The 24926-nt window shown below is 36.8% G+C and overlaps 1 protein-coding gene across 3 annotated transcripts; it reads right to left on the reverse strand.

Moving 5' to 3' along the window:
• Nucleotides 1-1097: 1097 nt before the first annotated feature.
• On the reverse strand, nt 1098-24703 carry LOC110811160 (uncharacterized). Of its 3 annotated transcripts, none has more exons than XM_088210667.1 (8): nt 24280-24703; nt 20574-21804; nt 20230-20436; nt 19101-19980; nt 16572-18939; nt 12637-12722; nt 12393-12550; nt 1098-1786 (listed from the first exon to the last, which is right to left on the reverse strand). In XM_088210667.1, the coding sequence occupies exons 2-6, from the start codon at nt 21700-21702 to the stop codon at nt 12693-12695; spliced, it is 4614 nt and encodes a 1537-aa protein (XP_088066793.1). In that variant the 5' UTR covers nt 21703-21804; nt 24280-24703; the 3' UTR covers nt 1098-1786; nt 12393-12550; nt 12637-12692. The 3 variants fall into 3 exon arrangements, with proteins under 3 accessions (XP_088066793.1, XP_088066795.1, XP_088066794.1); XM_088210669.1 differs by having other exon boundaries at nt 1098-1802; XM_088210668.1 differs by having other exon boundaries at nt 24104-24703.
• Nucleotides 24704-24926: the final 223 nt, after the last annotated feature.

Below are 24926 nucleotides of genomic sequence, written 5' to 3' on the forward strand. Positions count from 1 at the left end.
GGAACAATTGCAGAAAGAAATAGTGTCTTATGTTTTCTTTAATTTGTTATTTATCGGTAAATTTATTTGTTTTTGTGAAAATCCATCATTGACTTTATTGGAGAAGAAGTTTACGCAATCAAAAAATAAAAAACACTCAAACAAATACAAGATACCAGTTTTATTTCGCACACTTCCCATTCCAAATATCAATGCCCAATAACACAACAGTCATTTTAGAGGAAATACCACTCGTAATGCAATCCAATTGCTGAAACAAAAAACAAATCACAACCATGACATTCAACCACTATGGCTCTTATCAACCATTACAAACTAAAGATAAACATCTTATGATAATCTGAATACACAATCAAAAAATAAAAACTATCTATTTGCAAATTTCATCCAACATAGATTATCAGCTACATAGAAGAAAACTGTCTTCCATGGTACACGAGGCAACCTGCAACAGGGATGACAAGCAGATTTGCAACACCCCCTCAACACTTGTTTGTTTTAAGCATATGCGGTTAACATTTTACTATACTGTAGTCTCTGGGTGAGGGAAAAAATGCATAGCACCGAGAACAAGCAGTTTATTTAAGACCTAATCTTGATTTTAGACTGTTTAAAATAGTTGAAATGATGATATTTGATTCTAACGATACAAGCAGTTTAATTCACTTATAGATAGTCGTGAATGATGATTGTTTCAGACCTCAAGATATCATCCTCCATTTTTATACTATTGTAAGAGATTTCCATCATCTTGTAATCAGTGTGAAAATGTAAATTTCTAAATGGAGATTACAAACAAGGTTCATTTGTTCCAAACTTAATTTGAAGTTGCATCACAACAACATTAGATGAAACACCAAAAAACTCCTACTCCTGAGTATATTCAGGAAGTAACTGCAAAAGGACTCTTAATTGTTAAAAAAAATGTAAATAGGAAGGAAGAGTTCCATGAAACTTAAAAATACCAAAAGGAAATCAGTAGCCTACTATAATGTATTAATATGCATCTATTTCTACACGAGTGCACACAAATAAAGAGACCAAGTCAAATCTTTAAAAATGGAGAAAGAAATGAAAATAAAACATAGCAAAAGAAGTGGAAGGGAAAGGATTCTCTGAAATAACTTATTGTAACTTCCATTTCATGCATCTTATACACAACCAGCTTCTTCATAATCCACCGAAAAATTGTAGTTCTTTTGCCATCGAGAGCAAAATTCCTAAAAAACAATCCACACTAACCGTGAAATCATGAAGAAAGTATTTACTGATCTTCAGGTCAAAATATCTTCTGCGTGTGTGCACGACAAGAAGGCTCACTGCTAGTGGCATGGAATATCTGAACTGCTTTCTATTTTTCAAATTCAAAAATAAATCCATTTAATATAGAGGAGGCAATGCACGAAGCCTCAAACTCATGCATGACAACAATGGCATTTAGCTCAGTGCATTAACACAACCTGGTACTAGAGAACTTTCAAACTACCATTACCATCAGAACATCTGCAACCATCAAGCCTCTCTAAATGTCAGTTTTCTCCAGGTCTGAGAATGGGGTCACTTCCTGAGGTCACATTCCACTGTCCATTAGGTGGATCAGCCCCATAATCAACTTGTCATGGGTTTCAACTGGGGGCCAAACCAGCAGCAAGTTATAGTATCAATTCTCTAGCTTAATGGCGTCTGAAGTAGTAATTCTTGGGAGTAAGCATTCTACTTTCTGGGCTTGGTACTCCATAAGGTTCAACAAAGTTGTCCCAGCTCAAAAAGTTCAACAAATTCCAATCTACAAAGTCAAAGAACTAAGGGTTGTTATGGTAAAGGGTTATTATCAAGAAGCAATTCAAATGTACAAGCTATTGTCTCAAGAAAAACTTATAAGATACTTGAAATTATCGATGTCAATAAGGACAGGCCTATAACCATTCCCATAAGTTACAAATAAGTACAATAGAACTTAGTCAGAAAAGGAACAACTTGAATTGGGTTTTAGAAGAGAACTAGGAGGTTAACATCATTTGTCTTTGTATTGACGATTTATCAGCTTCATAGCTCAATATGGAAGTACATACAAGACGGACATGATTGCAAATGCATAATAGATCACAAGCAACTATTAACAAATTCATATAGTCCCATCTGCATAACTATTCCCAATCAATCTTCTAACGTCATAAACTGAAGTATTAACAAATTTAAGCACTACTATTTGTTAATCGAATAATATATCCTGAAAGAGCCATGGAAATACTTCATGATAAACTATTACCATGACAAAAATTTATTATGATACAAATCCTTTCAGATGTTAAGATATATGTGAAGATTTTTGGAGAAAAAATATAAATTTTATTTCACATCTTTTAGATTTTTGGAGGGATGAGAGACGAGGTCAAAAGTCTCATCAACTCTGGTGGTCTTGATCTGAGATCCTTCAAAATTCTAAATAAGGCATTGCATGGTAACTGGGCTTGGAGATACTGGAATGACACTAACAGTCTTTGGGAAAAAGTGGTGGATTGCAAGTGGAATCTGAATGGAAGACAGGATCAGATGTTGGATAGAAGTAATTTTGGTATGAGCTTGTGGAAGGGAATCTCTTATACTAATCATTCTGTTCTTGAGTTCTCTAGATGGAAAGTGAGAAAAGGCAACAAAGTCAAATTCTGGTCTGATTTCTGGTGTGGGGATTACAATCTGCAGACCAGTTTTTCTCTTATTTTTTGCCCTCTCTAAGGATAAACAGATGATAATTGAGGAAGCTTTTGACAAATATAATAGCATTGGTTGGACCATTGTGGTCAATAGGAATTTAGAAGATTGGAAATTGTGGAACATGAGAATTTGCTGGCAGTACTGAACACCATTCAGCTCAACAGCTCAGATGATAAGCTGATCTGGAAGTTGGAAAGCAAAGGCTCCTTCAGCGTAAAATCATACCACAATTATCTTGCGGGACATAACAGAATTGTGATAAAAACTTTTCCTGCCAATGTGATTTGGAGGACAAATGCTCCAACCAAAATTTCTTTCTTCGCTTGGGAAGCTTCCAAAGAATGCATTTTGATCATTGAGAATCACATAAAAAGAGGTTTTTCCCTTACGAACAGATGTTATCTATGCAAAAACAATGCTGAAACTAGTAATCACATTTTGCTTTGATGCCCTATCACTCACAAGCTATGGACTATGGTATATAGTCTACTTGACATTTGTTGGGTAATGACCAGCTCTGTTCAAGAAGAATTATTCACTTGGGATCTGGTGTGCCAGAAAATTAAGAAATTGAGACTCATTCCACTCACTATTTTCTGGGTTATCTGCAAAGAGAGAAACAATAGAGCCTTTGCAGGAAAGGAAGAAATATTTGGCAACATTGTGAACAAATGGCTACACTTTTTTGGGTCCACTGTATTGGAACATAATATTAACCATTTTGAAAATTTATGGTCAGTTGTAGATATTCTTATTGACTTGTAAATCTTTTGTACATGGACAGCGCCCCCTTGATGTTTCATATCAATATATTTTCTACGCTTTTCTTTCAAAAATAAAAATAAAAAGAATTTCTATTCTACTGAAAAGAAAATTTTTATTATATTATACTTCTAATTATATGAAATTATTATTCTCACAGAATTTTAATTAAATAATAAATATCAACTAATTAAATAATAAATTAAAATAATTAACTACTAAAATATGGTAGTCAACATCCAACCCAGCTAAAATTATCTAGAAATCTGGTGCTCCACCTAGAATCTCTTTCTTCGCTTGGGAAGCTGCTAAAGAAAAAATTATAACTCTGGATGATCTTATGAGAAGAGGATTCCTATTGCAAATAGATGCTATCTCTGTAAAATGGGTCCTGAATCGTGTAATCATCTTCTAATTTGGTGTCCTTTTTCCTACAATCTCTGGGCGATGATTCTTGGCCTACTGGGGCTTTTCTGGGTTATGGCAAAAACAGTATTTGGGGAACTTCTTGTTTGGGAAGGTCTTAGCAAAAGAAACAAGATCTACAAACTCATTCCATTTACGGTTTTTTGCGTCATTTGGAAGGAAAGAAACAAGCGTGCTTTTGACGGAAAACAATTAGATTTCAACACATTAAAAGACAATTGGTTTCACTATTTTGGCTCCACCATACTTGAGCATGATATTGATAGTAATGTGGATTTTGCTTCCATTGTAGATGTACTCATTGATATGTAAATATGTACATGGGCGAGCCTCGGCACCTTTCATCAATACATTTCTATACTTTTCTTTCAAAAAAAATGATAGTCAACATCCCTCCATCAAGTTGGTGCCGGAATATCTCTCATACCCATTTTGCAAACCAAGTTCTAAAGAGTCATCCTATAGTTTATCAGTATCAATCATCTTCTTTGTTCGAAAATTCTTATTTTACTAGATTTGTTGCACTTATAGCTAATGAAGAATTAAACTAAGACAGAATATGCTTCAAGGTTTAAATCTCTTTATTTGAAAATACTCCAATTGTTGGTGTGTCAGATGTTTCACTTACCTCAACAAATTTTCTTGGGTTCTCGTAGGCCCACCATTCATTCTCTCACGACGTCTAATTAGTTTTTCATGCAACTTCCAACAAATTTCGTTAGTGTATTTTGGCTTACCACAGTAATCACACTTCTGAAGATCTTTAGATTGGTCAGACTGAACAACTAATGCAGCTTTTTCAACTAGTGCTATGTAAAGCATGTCATTCCTTCTACTTTCTTCTTACTAAACATAAGCATAAGTTTGTTCCAATGAAAGAGGAAGATCCTTACCAAGCACCTGAATCCGTAGTTGATCATATTTGGTGTTCAGACCAGCTAAGAAATTATAAATTCGTTTTTTTCTATTAATTTCTGAAATTTAATTACATCTATAGGACAATCTGCTTGAAAGTCTTGATAATAATCTAATTCCTGCTATAATCTACTCAATTCAGAAAAATATTGTGAAATATTCATCTCTCATTACTTCGTGTCATGAATTTTATTTCAAAATTCATAAATTTAGGCGTCATTATCCACTAGTGAATATGAAAGAGATGTTACATTCCATATTTTTGTTGCAATATCGAGCAACAAATATGTTCGTGCAATATGGGGTTTCATGAAGTTGATGAGACAAGATATTACCAAAGAGTTTTTCAAAGTCTCATCTGTTATATTCTAAATCACTTACATCTGGTTTCTTCATTTTATCTGTAATGTACTACTGCAATTCTCTAACTTTGATAAATAATAAACAAGATCTTGACAAAGCAAAATAATTAGTTCCATCAATTTTCACAAAATTGATTTGTAATGAAGGGTTATTTGAATAAGAAACCATCACTTGTTTTTACTTCTGTCATTTTAGAATGATAAAGACAAAAAGAAAAACGCTCAATAATGAACAATAGTTTTCTTACTATGAACCAAAGTAGCCAACAAAGATAGAAAAATACTAAAATCAAATATGTATGGCTGTCTGGCTCAGCTCAAAAACGGATCGGCTCAGGCTGAAACTCAGCGCAACTTGATGCAAGTGGCTTGGCTCGGGCTGAAATCGGCTCTGCTCGACGACTCAGATCGGCTTAATGCAGCCGGCTAACAAAACTCCCCATGCACAACTCAACGCACGACGAAGAGGAAGATCATGTGCGGCAAAAGGCCGATAAGTTGCAGCCAGTGGCTTTGTGCAATCAGAGTGAGGCAGATCGAGGTGGTCGAGCAACTCTTCGTGCGGCTCTGTGCGCGACGAAAAAAACTGGGTTGATCGAATCTTCGCACGTCTCTGCATGCGGAGGAAGAAGGAACTCGAGGTAGTCGCACGGTTCTACACACGGCTGAAGAAGGAAACCGAAAGGAACCCGTGGCTCTGCGCACAGCCGAAGAAGGAAACCGAGGTGGTCGGGCAGCTCTACGTGCGGGGAAAGAAGAAGGAACCTGTGGATCTGACCTTTCTTCCCAAATTTGGCTTTCTCTCTCTGATATGGCTCTTTTTGCTATTCTTAGGGTTTAGAAAAGAAAAACGCTAAAATTAGAACCCCAAACTAGGGGGTGAAGAGGGTAACTCTAGATAACAACCCTACTTATTGTGCTATTTGAGGGTTTCAAAGAAACTCTGAAATTAAAACCCTAAATAGTTTTATTTAACTATGATATTATGAAGATTTTTGGAGAAAAAATATAAATTTTAATTCTCACCCTTTAGATTATTACACGTAGGGTATTTATAGGATTCATATTCTACTGATAAGAAAATTCTTATTCTACTAGTTTTCTAATTATATAATATTATTATTCTCATAAAATCCTAATTACATAATACTAACTAATTAAATAATAAACTAAAATAATTAACTATTAAAATATGGTAGTCAACAATATGCTTAAAATTTTAAGATAGGTATTTATTTATTAAAAAAAAAAGTCATTTTAAGATAGGTACATGGTTAACATATTTCCATTTACCTCGCTGAACTAACCCTTCAGTTGTAAGAGAGAAAGCTGAGAGAGCCAAGAAAATCTAGGATTTCGAGTAACATGTTGGCACACAGGCACACCCCCATATTTTCCACATCAACCACATGATACATCCTCCCTAGGGTTCAAGGAGGTTTCGTTTGAAGACCGAAAAAAAAGGGGGCCTGATAGGAGATGACATGGCATAGACCAAAACAACGTATAACCAGCCACTGAGTACACTGAAACAACTGCTACGTTTGGCAGGCCAAAAAAAAAGCTTGGTAGGAGATGACAAGGCACAAACCAAAACAACGTATAACCAACCACTAAGTCAATTGAAACAGCTGCTCATTTCCATGTATGCTTCTTCCTATACAGCAGGCTTGATATTAGAGCACGTAAGATTGAACATGTACCCCATCTCCTATTGGTTACCCCATGCACATTTTACTCATTCGATACTATGACAGGCAAGGAGGAGTTCGTTAGTTATAAGAGAAACCTCTTACACTTAAACGGAGTTATTCTGAGACCTAAGAGACCTTGGGACAACAGTCTCCAATTTCCTCCTACTTCAATATACCATCCCTCTCTTCGTCATGGAATGATATATAGATTAAAAAAATTGGAGGAGAGTCAAGTAAATATTAAAAGATATGATGAATAAATAAGGCTCTATAGCATCTATAGTGTCATCTTTCATAATCCTCAACGAAATATTTTAGAAAGAATAGAGAAGTTTATTATTATTATTAATTTTTTTGAAGAAAAGATGAATTCTTAACTGCCTAGTTAGAAAAAGAATTATTCAGAGGGCAGAAATTTACAGCTTCATCAATAAGCATATGATCTCCCCCGATCTTCCGCCAAATTATGCAGATGATTCTTGAACAAAAAAATGTCAAGTCTGGAACCAACAATATGATATGCTGCCACTATCATATTATTCTGGTTTTCTTTGAATTTTTTCCAAAGTAAAGCCCAAGTAGCATTTGTTACGTTAATTAAAAATATTGCTTCTTTATGTATATATTCAAGCACTATACCTAAATCTATATATGTTTATGACAGTGGCATATCTAAAGAGATACAATATTATTAGAGAGGGAGATAAAGAAATGAAACTGTTGCTAGATATACCATTGGATATCTACTGCTACTATTTTGGTTTTCGGTTTAGAGAAGAGAGAGAGAAAGAGAGAGAGAGAGAGAGAAAGAGAGAGAGGAGGGAGGAAGAGGGAACAAAACAAGTAGAAATGAAAATGAAAATGAAAATGAAAGAGAAAGAGAGAGAGAGAGACAGAAAACATAAAATATAAGAGGAATGAGAATTAAAAAAGGGAAAAAAAACTAAAAAGCAGTTTTAGGTTAAAAGAAAATCATTAATGAAGGATCTGATATAATAAGATCTCAGAGTTTAAGGTGTACACTGGTACAATTAGAAGTGGATAGTACAATTTGATACCAAAGACAGAAGAGTAAGGGCGACCTTTGGTATTGTACTCAATATCTAAATTATTGTTAGACATACTTTTTATTTCAAAAAAAAAAAGTTAGACATACTTCCCCATGATTTTTGTCAGACACAATAAAGAATCTACTTAGAAACACTATATATGTAACACCTCGTTATGCATAACAATTAATTTCGTATGAAATTATGTTTGGGAAATTCTAATTTTCGCGTCATGATGTTTTCAAAATCTAATTAGGGATCCTAAAAATGTAAAAAAGAATCCAAAAAATTAATTAAATTTGGAAAAAGGACTGAATTGAGAACAAAATTGGAATTTTGGGTCATTCTGTAACTAAACATGGACCCAAATGATGGCAATCGCGTGGCTGGTGGGCGAGATGCCAATCGATGGCTGATGTGCATGATGCCAATCGATGGCTGATGTGCATGATGCCAATCGCATGGTCTACAAGCAGTCTGCAGATCAACGGCCACAATTTGTCCTCAAGTAATCCTACGGTCACGGCAACCAATGGTCCAGATGAACAGAAAATTTGAAATCAACAGTGGAAATTCGTTCATCAAGGGAAATGACCGATTTGCCCTTAATGAAGGGCAATCAGACGGTCCTCTAGTAGCCACGCTGGACTTAATCCGACGACTAGGAAGAATCCAAGGACGGGTATAAAAACCGCCTATCCCCTTGGTCAACCCAAAGAGTGCTGGAGAAGAAAAGAGAAAGGGTGAGGGAAATTGCCAGAAAAGGGAGAGAGAGGTCGCACAGGACTGCGCTGCCATGACGGAGAAGATAAACGATGTCGGTAATCATTTTTTCTTCCTCCTTTCTCTGTTATCTCTGGTATTTTATCCTTTTAAGCTCAAAATACTCGGTATGTAGGGGTTAGGCCAAGAGTACGAGGTAAACCAAATCTTGAAGCACCATGAAACCAACCTCTGTTCTTTCATTCAGGTTAAGGTAAGAAATTATACGTCCTTCTAGGATCCATTCCTTTGTAATCCACTAATAAACACTAACCTATGGTTTCTCTGTTAAGAAGTTTTACATGCAGGTATACTAACCGAGGGGAAAAGTTTATTAATACCTTTAAGTTTTCTGCTTTAATTTGTTTTCAGCATGCATATGTTCTAAATGTATTTTAAGGGGGTGATTTGATAATGCAAAGGATGGCAACGGAGAGGGAGGGAACATCCGCAAATGGCTAAACAGTAACATATATATATATATATATACATGCTTATATATTAGTGAGATTGTGTGCTTATTCAGTGTGTGCATGTGATACTAGGAAAGGCATGATTCTGAGCATGTACGTGCATATATCGAATATATGAACTATACCCCTATTAAGCTACATGAGTAAGTGTGTGTGTTTGTGTGTGCATCTGTGAAGATTATATGTAAGTCATATATGAGTAAGTGTGTGTGTTTGTGTGTGCATCTCTGAAGATTATATGTAAGTCATATATGAAATCTATATGAGGTGTAAGTCGGTATAAAAACAAAAAGTATATAAAATGTATGCATGTAAAGCTGTGTAGATGGGTAGATAAGAATATATATATATATATAAGAAAAGTTGAGTATGTGTGCGTGCATAAGAGTATACGTGTATAGCTAGAATGTGTATGCGTGTGTGAGTATATTTATACAGTTTGGCATGTATAGCTATATGATTAAGTTGTGCGTCCAGGTAGGCATATGAGAGTATAGGAGAGCAAATGTGTGTGTACTGTGTATATATATAAGCATGACTATATATATACACACATATGATAAATATATAAAAGATGATGAATAAAGTAGGTATTGAAAATCTGGAAAAAGAGAAAAATAATTAATTAGAAGATCTCTAAGAAATAAACAAGAGAATAACTTCGACGGAAAGAAAATAAGTTGGATCATTTAATAAATTTGGTTTGTTTAAATAAAAAATAAGTGTAAAAAGGATTATTTAAGTAAAGAACTTAATTGTAGTAGGAAGAAAAATAAAAGAAATAAGAGTATGTGACACAAGAAAATTTGCACAGACATAAGGGAAAGAGTAATTAAGGAAGAGCTAGTTAAATAAAAAGGAATGAATTAATAACGTAGAAGCTCAAGACAAATATGGATAAGAAATTGGTTTTAGGAAATTTGGGAAATTATTTGATATAATAACAGTAATTGAGATTTTTTTTTTTTTTTGAAATAAAAAGAAATATCATTTCAAAGTTACCAAGGGGGTACCGCCCAATACACAACAATTACAGCTCAATAGTAGTTAGATAATAATAAGAAGCAAACCAAGATAACCAAAAGAAGAATTAAACTAAAATAAATAATGGCTTTGAAAGTATTTATGCGAGTTAATTAAGAAAGTTCAGTAAGATAGGGAAATGTAAGAAACTAATAGAGATGTAAAAACATTAGCCCCACCTAGATCATAATGACATCAACCTAAGTTAAGGAGAACGTTAGAGTCTAAAGTGAGTCCATAGAGATGTAAGGAATTAGGATAAAAGAATCAAGAATGTCTTAGTGTGCCAATAAATGGAAAATAAACAGAAAAGTGAGAAAACTTTAGAAAGAAGGAAAGAGAATTTGAGAAGGTAGACAAGCTTGTGTAATTTGTATAAAATGTGCTATAAGCAAAAATTTGTTGATTGTGTTGTGCTTGTGTGGAAAGATGACTAGGGGATTCAATGTGAATTTAATGTGTAAAGAATATATGTAAGGGAATCCAATCAGATATGCGTGAGTGAATCCGAATCAGATATGTACAAGTGAATCAGATCAGATATGCGTGAGTGAACCCAAATCAGATATGTGTAAGTGAATCTGATCAGTTATGTGTGAGTGAATCCAATCAGATATGTGTAAGTGAATCTGATCAGTTATGTGTGAGTGAATCCAATCAGATATGTGTAAGTGAAGACGTGTGATGTAGATCCAATTAGATAGGTGTAAATGAACTGTATAAGATATATCAGAGTGAATTCGGTAAGTTATGTATATGAACCCAAAAAGACAGGTGTATGAGTATTCAGTAAGTTATTATATTGGGATCAGATAAGAAACATAAAAAGTAAATTAGAAAAGAAAAGAGAAGTACGAAATATATATGTATGACAAGTTATATGAGATAAGTGAAGAGAACAGGAATAAGACTTAAGAATATGATCAAAATAGAAATTGTTGTTGTATTACCAAAAAGATAAGTTTAGAATAGATGAGAACAAAAACAGTGAAATTAAAGGCTGAAGATTTATTTAGGATTTTATTTAGGATAGGATCTTAAATTTTGATCTTAGTTCTGATCAAATAAGTTATTTTGACATTTGTGTTCGCGTGAATTTTTGTACTTAGTTCAATAGCTTACATAATTAAAAAGGTATACCTGTAGGTGTTTTCAAATTTTCTCTACAGATTCCAGCAGGTTGTGTCTATGATTGACCACATATACATACTTACGAAGCTAGTGTACCTTACCTAAATCCCTTATGTTTCTTTTCATATCAGAATAATCAGAATCAAGGTCCTGATCAGTGAAAGTGACCATCTGTGAGCGCCGATCATTTTGTAAAGAATTAGAGGTAATTATGATCTCTTGGTTTTTGTATTTTGTAGCTTATAATTGCCTCATGGTTAATGTTTTCATACATGTAAATACATGCAAGGATGTTTATGGAAACATTAATTTTAAATATTGCGCATAATTAATATCTTTGCAGGTTCCACTAGTTGGTAACTGTGTGCTTACGTTCAAAGACTCTGAAGATGGTCGAGAAGTTACAACATATCATGCCAATATTATAACCTAACCATGTCATACCTATATACAACTGGATGCAATTGACCTTCATTTTGTCACATATTAACCTTCTCAAAATGGCCCAAAGGTCAATATTTAACTGTTAACATTTTCTATAACAAAACCTTAACCTACACGATTATTCATACTTACATGATGGCAAGCTTATGCTCATCTTATCTAAATTACATCCTGCTTATGCTACAAAAATAAGCTCAACCTAATTAGAATATTTGAATGCAGGCAGCACCACGTCGTTGCCTTTGTAGAAGAGAACATACTTCTCTTCCGATTTGATTTTTTTAAGATAGCTAGTTAAAAATTCAACATCCTTCTCACAAGTTGTTTGAAGAAGTACTAACAGCTAAAAACAAAATCAAAAAGGAAACAGTGAAGATTGATCAAATAAGTTAGCAAGGAAAACATCCAATTGTGAATGAAACTAAATTATAAGATCACATATAAGTTATTTTTGTCCTCTTAGTTCTTTTTTATATTCATGCTTCACAAGGAGATAAAACTTTGCAGTCAGTCAAAAGAATAAAGTGTCAAGAATGCATCATATATAAGGAACAATGTACAGAAATTTTCACATTAAACAGAACAACTAATATCAAAAGAAACACATATTCATGTCCAAAGAAACACATTACATACATGTTTCGGAGCTTCCTCAGAACATGCTGAGGGAGGAAATGACTTTTTAATAAAGTCATCTTCTCTTATGTCATAATATCTTCTTCTGCGCTAGCAGGTATAAACTCTACTGAAACACCAAAATTCTACCAATGCCAGCTGAAAAATTCACACCCGACCTGAGAACCATGCAACTAAAACATCAGTTTTTGGGCTTTCAATAGTATGTGAAATAAATAGTCCAGAGGATAGAAAACAAACTTACACATCTGAACAAAATGTTCAACAACTGAAGGCGAAAATCACAATTGATGGCCAACTTCACACTTTGACATATTTATCAACATAGCCCTGCAGAGCATAATGTGAAGAAATAGCGTCTAAAGGGATATAAAAAGACACAGTAAAAGTGTTACGCAAAAAAAAACATAATCCAACTAAAACTAACAATGCAAATCCTTAATTTTCAGTCCAAGTCAAAGTACAAGCAAAATCCAATCAAAATCATAACTAAAATAACTAAAAACCATTTCCTCCAAAAGATTATTAAAAAATAAATGAAAAAAGAATCACAAAGCTTAGATCAAAACCAAGTCCATTTAAAAAATGCCGAGATGGATACTAGAGAGAAGGAGGGTCAGTTGGGGGAGGGGGATAGGGAGAGAATGGCTGTTTTGAAGAAAGAAATTGCTTCCAATATGAATCTGGAAGCTATCTCTTGGAGGCAAAAGGGTAGGGAAAAATGGTTAAATGAGGGTGGGTTGATTGAATACTAAGTATTTCCATAGTTTGGCTAATTTTCAAAGAAAAAATAATTATGTGGAGGAGATGGTAACTGAGGGGGAGGTGGTGAAAGGGAATGCTAATTTAAGGGACAAAGCACTCTTGTACTTCCAGCATCTTTATACAGAAGAGGAGGAGAGAAGACTGAAGTTGGGTGAGCTGCCTTTCAAACAGCTCTCTGCTAACAGTAGGGTGAATTTGGAAGCCCCTTTCACGGAGGAGGAGGTGTGGGGCTGTTTGGGTGAGTGCAATGGTGATAAGGCTCCAGGTCCCAATGTTTTCAACATGAAGATCTATCAAGATTTTTGAAATGTTATAAAGGATGATATTATAGCTTTTTTTAATGAATTTCACAGAACTGGTGCTTTTGTGCATTCCATAAACTCTACTTTCTTAATTATCATACCTAAAGTTGCTGGAGCCAAGAATATTAAAGATTTTAGGACTATAAGTCTTGTGGGCAGGCTGTACAAATTGATCTCTAAAATTTTCGCTAAAAGAACGTCCAAGGTTATGGGGGAGGTTATAGGGGAGAATCAAAACACTTTTGTTGAGGGGAGGTAAATTCTTGATGCGGTCATGGTTGCTAATGAAGTGGTTGATGACTTGGTGGGGTAGAAAAAAGAGGGTATTATTTACAAAATTGATATGGAAAAAGTTTATGATAGAGTGTGTTGGAATTTTGTACTCTACATGTTGGAGCGGATGGGGTTCGGGAATAGATGGAGGAAATGGAAGAAGACACGTATTTCAACCACTTCTCTTGCCGTGATGGTCAACGGTGGACCCTCTTCTTTCTTTAAAGCCTCTAGAGGTTTTTGCCAAGGGGATCCTTTATTACCCTTGCTTTGCCTTATGGTGATGGAAGCTTTTAGAAGACTCATGGATAGGACAGGTGAATTGAATGTGATTAAGTGTTTGTCGGTTGGGGTGGGGGAGTCCGTGGTGAAAGTATCCCATTCATTTTTTGCCAACGACGCATTAATATTTTGTGAACCGGATCTTTACTCTTTACTTCACTTGAGGTGTTTACTTATTTGTTTCCAAATGGTGTCGGGTTTGAGGATAAACTTGAGTAAAACTGAAATGGTCAGAATTGGAGATAGGAGGGATGAAAGGGAATTGGCTAATGTGTTGGGTAGTAAGATTACCGAGCTGCCTATTAAATATCTTGGGCTCCCTTTAGGGGCGAAGTTTAAAGATACCAAAACTTGGGATCCTATCGTAGATATGTTTGAAAAGAGACTTGCGGGATGAAAGCGGAACTTTCTTTCTAAAGGGGGGAGACTCACATTGATCAAAAGCACCTTAACAAATTTACAAATCTACTAGATTTCTATCTTAACTATTCCAGCCAGCATCGCCACTAAACTAGAGAGGATACAATTTTCTTTGGGGTGATGAGGAGGAGCATAGGAAATTTCACTTAGTTAAGTGGGAGGAGGTGAAGAGACCGTTTTATAAGGGAGGTTTGGGTTGAGATCTATTTCGAAATTGAATTCTGCTTTACATGGCAAATGGCTCTGGAGTTTTGTGAATGAGAATGGGAAATTGTGGAGAAGGGTGGTGGAGACTAGGTGGGGTTGATTGGGAAAGGGACGGGGGAAGAAGAGGGAAATATAAACGTCATGACTCTAGTTTGTGGAAGAAAATTAGCATTGACAGCAAGAATTATTATGATTGCATATGCTGGCAGTTGGGTAATGGAACCGAAGTTAAGTTCTGGAAGGATGAGTGGGCTGGTGACTTCAAATTGAAAGATAAGTTCCCGAAGATCTTTGAGATTGCTAGTGAGAGGGATATCCCTGTGGAGAAGGCATTTGAGAAGGGAGAAGTGGGGGCTGGGTGGTGTACACAGGTTAGAAGAAATTTGAAAGATGAAGAAGAGGTAGAATTCTGTAATCTGCTTCGTTGTCTTGCTAACTTTAAGGTGGGAAATGTGAAGGACAAAAGAATTTGAAAATTGAACAAGAAAAGAGGCTTTTCGGTGAAGTCATACTACAATTTTATTGTCAAAAAATGGTGAGGCCAATGCCAAGTCAGCACTGTTTAAGCAAATATGGAGAACAAAAGCACCACCTAGAACGGTTTTTTTCATTTGGGAAGCTGTTAAAGAAAAAATCTTGACCATTCATATGTTGAGGAAAAGAGGTATGATGATGATTAATAGGTGTTACATGTGCAAGGCCTATGAAGAATCATGCAACCACTTGTTACTCCAATGTCCTATGGTGTACAGAATTTGAGAGTATGCGTATGGGATTATAGGGATGAATTGGGTCATGGCAGATAGTGTTAGTGAGGAATTGTGGGCGTAGGTTGGTTTATGTAAAAAAATAAAAAAATATTCCTCATTGGGATTTCTATTATGTGGGTAGTTTTGAGGGAGAGAAATGTTAGAGCTTTTCAAGGTACTGAGACAAACATTGTAATTATAAGGGATAGATAGTTTCATACTTTTGGTTTTATTTTAATTGGTCATGACATATTAAATTGGGAAGATATTTGGCCTGTCATGAACCACCTGATCAACTTGTAATTCTGTGCTTTCGGGTGGTACCCCCTTGGTACCTTCGTGCATAATAATATTTTTTCTCTTTTATCTCAAAAAACAATTGCCAATAGAAAGTCTTCGTTAAAAGAGTTGCTCCATGAGAAAATGCTCAAGTTTTTACTAATAACTGCAAGCTCCAAAAGCCAAATGCCTCTTAAATTTGAGGACTTCTACAGAAGTTTTGAGTGTAATCATCTAATGAAGCTGAGGACTCATCATGTCCTAGCCCTTAATACTTGTATAAATTATAACATGGGAAAACCATGCATCATAAACATCCACATATGCATGAGAACCTGCACGCATGCAGACAAATATTCCACACATTCAGAGAGCTAGAGCCACCGTCAAGCACAACATGATAAAATGAGTGGTCTTGGGAGGGTTAAATGAGTGAACTGCTCTATAAGGGTGTTATTTTCACTGGATTGTGAATCTTATGGTTGGAACAAAATGCCACGGAAGAACCTTTAAGCAATGATTTCAACCACTTCACAATCTTTTAGGTAAAGTGGTGTTCTTTGCTTCTCATTGGACGAGGCTCAAGAATTCATTAAAGAGTTCCCTCATCAACCATCCATGTCCAAGGGGATTTGCCATTTTATCCTAATATTATGTTTGTCTCCTTACATTTTCCTCTTCGGGTTGGAAGTTACCTTATTCTCTCAATCTTGTTTGTAACAGCTTTTTCTTTTCCAGCAATATTTCTTTGTAAGAAACAAATTAAAAAAAAAACAAAGCAACAGGTGTTAAAAGCAAATCCAAGCACAAGTTCATGAATGTTCTCGACTCAAATGATCCAAAAATCCAATAACAGTTCAAGGTTGTATCCCAACAAAACAAAGTGAGCAATCAGAACTTACCATAACAAGCTTTGTCAATTTTCTTTGCGAAGAATCAATATACTGATTAATCTTAGCCCGAGACTTCGGTATCTGATGGCTCTTCATAGCTCCTGAAACCTTATCCACAGTCTTCTTGACAATGGTCTTAAATGCCTCTTTGCTCATATTACCTTGTCGCCAAGATGGCTTCAGGACTTCCTTTACAAATTCTGCAAGGGCAACCTTGAAATGCTTCAATAATCTGGATTCTTTGTTCTTCTTGCCTTTCACTGGAGACTTCAGCTGGTCAATCTCACCCGCATTCATATCAGCTGCATCCACAGGATCACTGTCACTTCCATTCTCTACAGCACCTACTTCTTCATCAGCAGTCTCACCAAATTCCTCATTATCACCAGATGCAGCCGGAGCAACTGCTCCAACTTCTTTTTGCTGCTTGTTCTCTCTAACATTTGGTGGTCTCAACATGTCAGAGCCACCAGCAGCTTCCCATTTCTGCACATCACCAAATTTCTTGGAGAAGTTTGACAATGGTTCAATACTGTCAAAAATTGGATCATACTGGTCACCACCAGATCCTGGAAAATTTTGCCTAAGAGCTCTTCCAGAATTGGGAGAAGTCGCCTGTCTTGATCTAAAACTGCCAACACCTAGTTCATCAGCTGGAAGATGGCTCAAACTGAAGGGTTTAGCACTGTAGCTTCCATCCTTTTCTCGCCTGAATGTAGCAGAACTTAAATTGGAGCTCAAAGGCCCCTGAAGAATAGATGCATAAGAACTGTGGTAGGCTGAAACTCTTGATCCCCCAAAATCAGGGAGGCATGATGGTTGATTTGAGTCTAGAACATCTGGCAGATATTTAGACGAAGAATCCAATTTCCCAGGAAGACTATAGAGGCTATCAGATACAGATTGCTGAAAACTGTAGGGTGGCTTTTGCGGCTGCAACTGAGGATCAATCTGGGTAGCTGACATTGGTAGTTCACTGGGCGCCAGGTTGTCCCTAATAAACCATTGCAATTTGTTAGCTGCTAAGTCCTGATAACAGCCTCCGGTTTGGGGGTAACTGTTGTCCTGAGGAAAGGAAGCTGAAGCACTGAATCTATGCGGCGGAAGCTGTGTCAAATCTTCTCTTGGGACATTATGGCCTCCAAACTGTTGGCTTGATAGATTGTATGAGGGCATGGCTGAGTGGGAGAAAGCTTGATGATTACCATGACCAGGAGGATAAGCTTGCTGTTGAAACCCACCAACAGGAGAACGAGAAAGCAATTCGGTTGCGTAGGGTCTCAAGATATTCTGAGAACTAAAGTCGGTTTTTGGAGGTAAATGACTCAACTCAAAAGATGAAGAAACAAGTGCCCTGTCATGCAATGGAGGAGGAGGTGGTGGAGGTGGCAAGGACGTCCAGGAGGAATTTGGTTGTCCATGGAAAGTAGAATGCTGATGCGGCAACATGTACGAGGGAAAGCTTTCCTCAGGAGCAGTATGTTTGATCATGTTGTAATCACTTGTTGGATAAATTAAATTAGGAGCATTAGCACCTAGTAGATGTGGCTGAGAAGGAGGAGGAGGAAGAGGAGGAGGAGGGGGAGGCAACTGGACCACACTTGGAGAAGCTTCAGTCATAATAAACTTATTAAGGTCACGATCTGCTGAATCAGCAATGAAAGACTTATCAGTTTGCTGGCATGGAAAGTTGTTGTTTTGAAGTACAGGATCTGAGTGACTGGATTGCAACTCCTGAGTCTCAGATTTCTTTGAGGGAGATTGTGATCTGTCAAAATGTTCCAGAGGCTTCTGGTCAGAATCAAACACTTCTTGGTAATGCTCATTACTGGCAGCAAGAACTTGTTCTGTTTCTTGCACCACTTGTGTTGGCTGCAATTTAGCAACAACCTCTCCTGAAGTTTCGGATGCGATCCTGTGAGAATCATTTAGTTGACCAGCTTTACCATAATAGTCAGACTGCAGAGCATCACCCAGGGAATTTTCCATTTCCTGATCAACATTCAAAACCCTAGTGGCATCAAAGCTGCAAGTTGGCATATCTGGAGGGAGATGCGTATCAACAGTCTTCACATAATCATGCTCATGATCAGATGCTTCTGATGCAACTTGCCTGATCTCTTCACTGATATTAGAAGTCTTTGAACTGGGAAGCACTTCCATAAACTCTTGTTTGCTCCGGTTGCGCCTTGATCCACCACCCTTCGGGTCATGGTGCTCAAAACGACAAGACATTCCACGGTGGCAACGACTGCGAAGGAAGTCAAAACATACTTGGTTGCGACCCTTGTTCCATCTTGTATTATCATAACCAACATCACCCACACGTCTAAAAGTAGGCGACCTGCTCCTGCTTCTTTGATCTCTAGGTGACCAGCTAAAACAATACCCAGAAAAATTGTAACTTTTTATATAAATCATGAACAGAGTCTAATAGATTGTAGGGAAACCAAATTTCTTTAAGTTATGATATTGTAGAACAGCAATAAATAAATTACCAGTAATATAACCACTAGAAGTACAACCAATGATGCATACCTACGAGATTGGCTCCGCTTTTCCCTTCTCCTCCTCAGACTTCTCCTTGGACTCCTCCTAGGACTCCACCTCCTCCTCCTTCTCTTCAGGGGTGACCGGCTCCGGCTCCGGCTCTGGCTCCGGCTATGACTACGGCTCCAATTTCTGCCTCTTCCCCGACGCCCACCACCATACCGTGAATTATCAGAGTCACTGTCACTTGCATCTTCTCTGAGTAATCTGCCAAACCTGTCTAGTTTAGGTTGAGTTGCAACAGAATTAACATCTTTCTCTTCGTTGTCCTTCTGAAGCTTTTCAGTAGAAGTAGAAGCCACATGAGTAATTGTCGTGGAATCTTTTTGCTGGAAAGCCTCAGGAGAAGCACCAATTTTATCAAATACTTGGTTTTCATCCATTTTCCTGACAAGTGCAGTAGTTGCACTAGATGCCAACAAAGTTCCCTTGACCATTCCTTCCGTATCTGGGGGAAAACCCAGGCCTTTACATGACACTCTTGACTCAGGAAGGGGCCCAGATATAGTTTCCTTGTGGAGATTCTTAGAGCCCATTTTAATTGGTAAATTAATTTTTACAGGATTATCATCTATTTTATATGACTCAGCCTCATTTTCAGAGCCATCAGAAGCATATTCCTGTATAAGTCTAAATGGGCTGCCAACTTTACTACAAAGGCCAGAATCCTTTTTAGAACTGTTTTCTTCAGCAGTTGTAGAGGCCTCGAACGGGACTATATCATTGGATAAATTAGCATTGTTAGATTTCTTTAAATTGCTAGCCAATGGCAGTTCAGCAGTTCCAGTTGAATTTGTGATTGGGCCATGAACTACAGAAAACATCCTTCCAGATCCCAAGCCATCAGAATCAGTTTTGACTTTCGGTCCTGCAGTTTAAGGGGAAAAAAGCAACTCTGAGGGACCTCTGCAAAAGGTCGACATAAAAATATCTCCAGAAATATTCTGAAACGATAAAGAATCAAAAGAGCCCCAGAAAATTGCAGAGATACCAGCTTGTAGGTTCTGATATGCCACAAGAATATATCTCATCTTGCCAATAAATTGGGTATTGATACTTAGAAACAGAAAATAGCATAGAAGTTGATGACTTAATGATGTTAAAGTTAAAAACTGACCTTCTTCATTCTCATGCAGTTTTGAGGATCCCTTAAATGACACTTTACTAGCTAAAGCTTCCTTCGATGAGTTAAAATCTTCTAAACTCTGTGATGTGGGCAACTGTTCTTTGACGTCATGCTCATTGGAGCTCAAATCAGATTTGCAATTTGGACCTCCAATTGTGTAAGCCGCTCCCTGGTCATGGTCAGGCTGGGTGATATCATCTTGAAATCACCAAGAAAAGCATCAAAAAAAGGAGGATGAGAAGATTAAAATTTTCTTTGCACAAATGTATATAGACACTTTTGCACTTGAAAATGTTTTAGTATTAGACAGCAAGATCATAATCAGTCACACTTACCTTCCATCTCCATATCAGAATCTGCAGATGAATGAGACCCAGCTGCAGGCCTCAAATCATTTATCAGGGCAGAAGACTCCTTGCCCAATGGATCAAAAGGTAGAGGATTACTTTTCTCTTCATCCAAATTATGTGCAGGTGAAAGATATTTATTTTTCATCCATAGGAAATACTCGTGAGCAATTGCAGCTTCACTTCCTGGCTCACCACCAAACAAAAATTGGAACTCTGGGTTCCCAGATTCATTCCTACGAACCATATCTTCAAAATCAGGACCATTACTAGCAATAGACCGGCATAGAACTTCAATCCTTTGGGCAACCTTCTCTTCAGTTGGCTTAGGTGGAGGTAGGGGAAGATCTGCCACCCCACTTTTTTCTGATGCAACACTATTTTTTCCAACTAAAGAACCCATGTTAGAGGCCCCTACGCCTTCCTGATTCAGATCAACAACTTTATCAATGGTGGTTTCTGGTGGTGAGGGTGGGATTGGTGGCGGAGAAGAGGGAGGAGCAGGTGGAGGTGGAGGTGGAGGAGGAGGAACTGCAGAATGTACAAAATTTCCAAATGGTGATGAAGCGACAAAACTAGGTATAGGAGGTCGGGGAATACTCAAAGGACCATGACCACCAGGCTGCTGCGGCAATGAATGAATTTGACCTCTATATGATGCAGGTCCTTGTGAATGAGTCTGAGGAGGAGGTGGTAGGTGACCAAGAGGCGGAGGAGGAGGAGGAGAAGGAACCTGCTGTGGTCTGAGATACACATTCTGAATCCCCAAATATGAAGTATGTTGTGAGTTATGTTGTACGGTTGAGAACATATGTGACATTGGAATGATTCCAGGATGCGGAGGGGGTGGTTGTATATAAGATTGGTTTGCATGCGGCATCATACCCTGCGGAACCTGACCAACTGCAGAAGTTTGAGGGCCATGTTGATATGTAGATGCAAGTGCCTGACCAGCAAGAGGTAGAGGAGGAGGATGACCTGGTTTAACTACTGAAGGGGGAGGTACTGGTTGACCAAGCTGGAAATGAGGAGGAGGAAGAGGCTGACCAGGCAGAGGAGGTGTGGGGGTGAAAGGGCCATTCCCAAATTGAGTGTTGTAATTTCCTTGTCCATACATATTTGATGCTAAAACTTAAAGGATGATCCAACACACCACAGCAACAGTGCGAACTTTCCTTCACACCCGACTTACAGGAGATTGATCTTCAAGTAAAAGTCTCTGTGGAATCCCCAATTGAATGCAGAAAATAAGAAAACAATTATCAGGCCTCATTCTATATTAGAGCTAGATGCAAGAGAAATTTGATAACAAAAAGCATGTCAAACAATTAACACTCTAATGCTACTCTACACCAAAATTTTCATTGAAGTGCACTGATTTTATTAAAATTATTATAAACAGCAACAAGAACTACAGGCATACAATACAAATAATAACAAGGAAATGTAACACACATCTCATCTTCACAGAAAAAGATAGTAAACTTTTCAAGCCCAAACCTTTTTGTCCCTCGCATTTGGATTTCAGACAAATAAATTTGAGAATAAAAACTCCTGCTGCATATTTATTATTAAACTATTAAAGAGCATATCACATAAATGCTTCCTTTCTCCAAGAACAATGATTCAATTTCTGGATCTGAAGATTTGTAAAACAAAACTCTGTATTGTTTCCCATCAAAGGATGACAATTTTTCGGAGGAAAAACTCCCCACCCCAAGCAAATACCTCATTTGGTTCCATACGGAACTAGTGAAATAAACAAGATCCTAATTGAAACCCTCACAAACATCCATATACAAGTTTCCACCAACTACCACCATTTTCCTAAAAAATGACAAAACAAAAGAAAATCCCCCTTCAAATTTCTATACCACTAAACACTAGTTTGAGCAGAAAAATTGGAGAAGACACACTTAAACACAACAGCACTCAATATAACTCACTTAGCTGAATTCCACTGATAAAATTCATTAAAAAAAATTACCCAGCAAACAAAGTTACAGAATTTAAGCAATGAGATAGAAGCCTATAAATTGGAGTACTTGTCCAAAAGGATCCAACAATAAACCCTAGAAACTGCTAATTTGAGATATTTTAGGGATTTATTTGGATTATGGGACTTTGAGAAAAGAGGAGGAATTGGGTTTTGTAAACCCTGGAAAGCAAAAGAGGGAATTGATGTTATCTTCTGTACATTAGGACCTGCGAGGTATGAAATAGTGCAAACTAGAGGATAAGCTATCTTCCGGAAATAAACATTAGCAGTTCTAAAACACTTCAAAGCACGTACATGAAGCAATTCTGAATAAGGTGAACAAATGCAACACGCAATTCAGGGAAGACCAGGCATTTATAGCAAGTGATAATAACCTCCTTTATCTAGTATAAAAAGTAGCCATGAATAAACTCATAAACACTAAGCTGAATTCCATTGATAAAATACACACACAAGTTATAAACTCATAAACATATAACATAAGCAATCTATATGCAACTTATAAATCAAGTCTTCCAATTAAACATCACCAAATGTGAAAAACTTTAGCAGGTGGAGAACACTCCAAGGCATCTATGTGAAACAATTCTGAGATAAGGTGAAATAGTAAAATCTAAAGAATGCTATAACAACCCCTATCTATCTACTGTAAAGAGAAGCCATGAATAATCCCTAAAAAAGTTAAAGAAAAGACAGGAGAAAGGTGGAAAATAAATTAACTAAGTACTATCACCAACAAAATCTAGCTCCTGAACTTCAGTTTCATGCAAGAGACCATTGAAACAACAAATTTTACGTACATACTTCCAGGGCAAGGAGGTTAGAGCACAATGTACAAGTGATGTATATGTGCGTGGGTTTATAAAAATTATATATGTATACATATAGAAATTAAGATATTTATTAATAGTTATTTATTTAAATATATATATATGTATATTGAAATATGAGCAGTTGGAACAAGCAACAGCGATGTATATATATATCTGCATAGATACATGTCTATAGATATATATATATATATATATATATATCACATGGACACATTTCAGACCAGACCAGAAGAAGATAAAAAGAATACCAAGACCAGGATATAGTAAATGATCTGCAATAATCAAAAGAGAGGAGAAGATATACATCACGCACTGAGCACTCATACAAATAACAGATTCTACACTGCATGGAAAATCAGAGAGGAAAATATCCAAACAAAAGGAAAGACCATAAACAAAATTAGGGCACAGAACAGGTACAAAGTATGCCCTCAAATTAGAAGAAAGAAGAACACATATATATACACACAAATGTATATATCAGCTCAAACAAATCCCTTAACATGTGAGGAAACATATTTTCTTTCGCTTGAGAGTAAAAGACAGAAACGAACAGAGAGAGAAGGAAAAAAGAAAATAAATAAAATATATAAATTAGAGCAGCACATGAACACAAATGCTTTCAAACACCATCCAAACCCCTGTGACCACCGCATCAGACATTTACAAAAAAAAAGAGGTGTTACCCAAGCTAACAAGCAAATCGAGAGTGAAGATGGACGATGACAATCCACCAAACGAAACAATATCCATGCAGGTCCATCCATGAAAACAGAAGTCCTTTTTTGGCATCATTTTGCAAAGTCCATCACAAAAGCACAACAAACAGGCGAACGAGAAAAATTGAAGCAGTGAACGCTACCTCCCCATAGAAATAAATGCTCGTGAGTGCGAGAAGGGCTTGGCCTGGTAGACAGAAGCAGCTAGCGGCTATTTCTCAACTCCCTGCGTATCTGTCTCGAGGCAAAATGAGCGAGGTAGGACGGTCTGGCGTAACCACTGAGTTCCTAGACCTTCTGACTTGAAAAGACGAACAAAAGCTGCTAAAGAGGTGATGCAAACAACCCTAGGGTTTTGGATTTGGAGAGAAGACGAGGCAGGGGCTCGCGTCTGCTAAGGGGGCACGAAGAAGAGAAGAGCCATCGATTTGAGGAGAGAGGAAGATGAAGTTGTTGAGGGAGAGAAAGAGGTGAGGTAACCAAGGCGGCACAGTCATGGACAGGAAAGGGAGAAGGGAAACGGTACAAAGAGATGGGAATAGAAGAGATTTACACCTTCGATAAGAACTTTTTGGTAAAATCCATTAACATAATAACCCATAATTAAATAAGTAGATTTTTCAGCACCCAGCTATAATTCTGGAAATACTTTTATAGTTATATACAAACTAATATTATTAGAAATTTATACAAAAATTTATATAGTACATAATTTTTTAATAAATTTTAATTTATAGATCATCATTATATACTTTAATAATTATTTAAAAATTAAATTTTATTTAGAATT

Source organism: Carica papaya, chromosome 9 (assembly GCF_054855325.1).
Source record: "Carica papaya isolate Zhongbai chromosome 9, ASM5485532v1, whole genome shotgun sequence".
NCBI classification, from domain to species: domain Eukaryota; kingdom Viridiplantae; phylum Streptophyta; class Magnoliopsida; order Brassicales; family Caricaceae; genus Carica; species Carica papaya.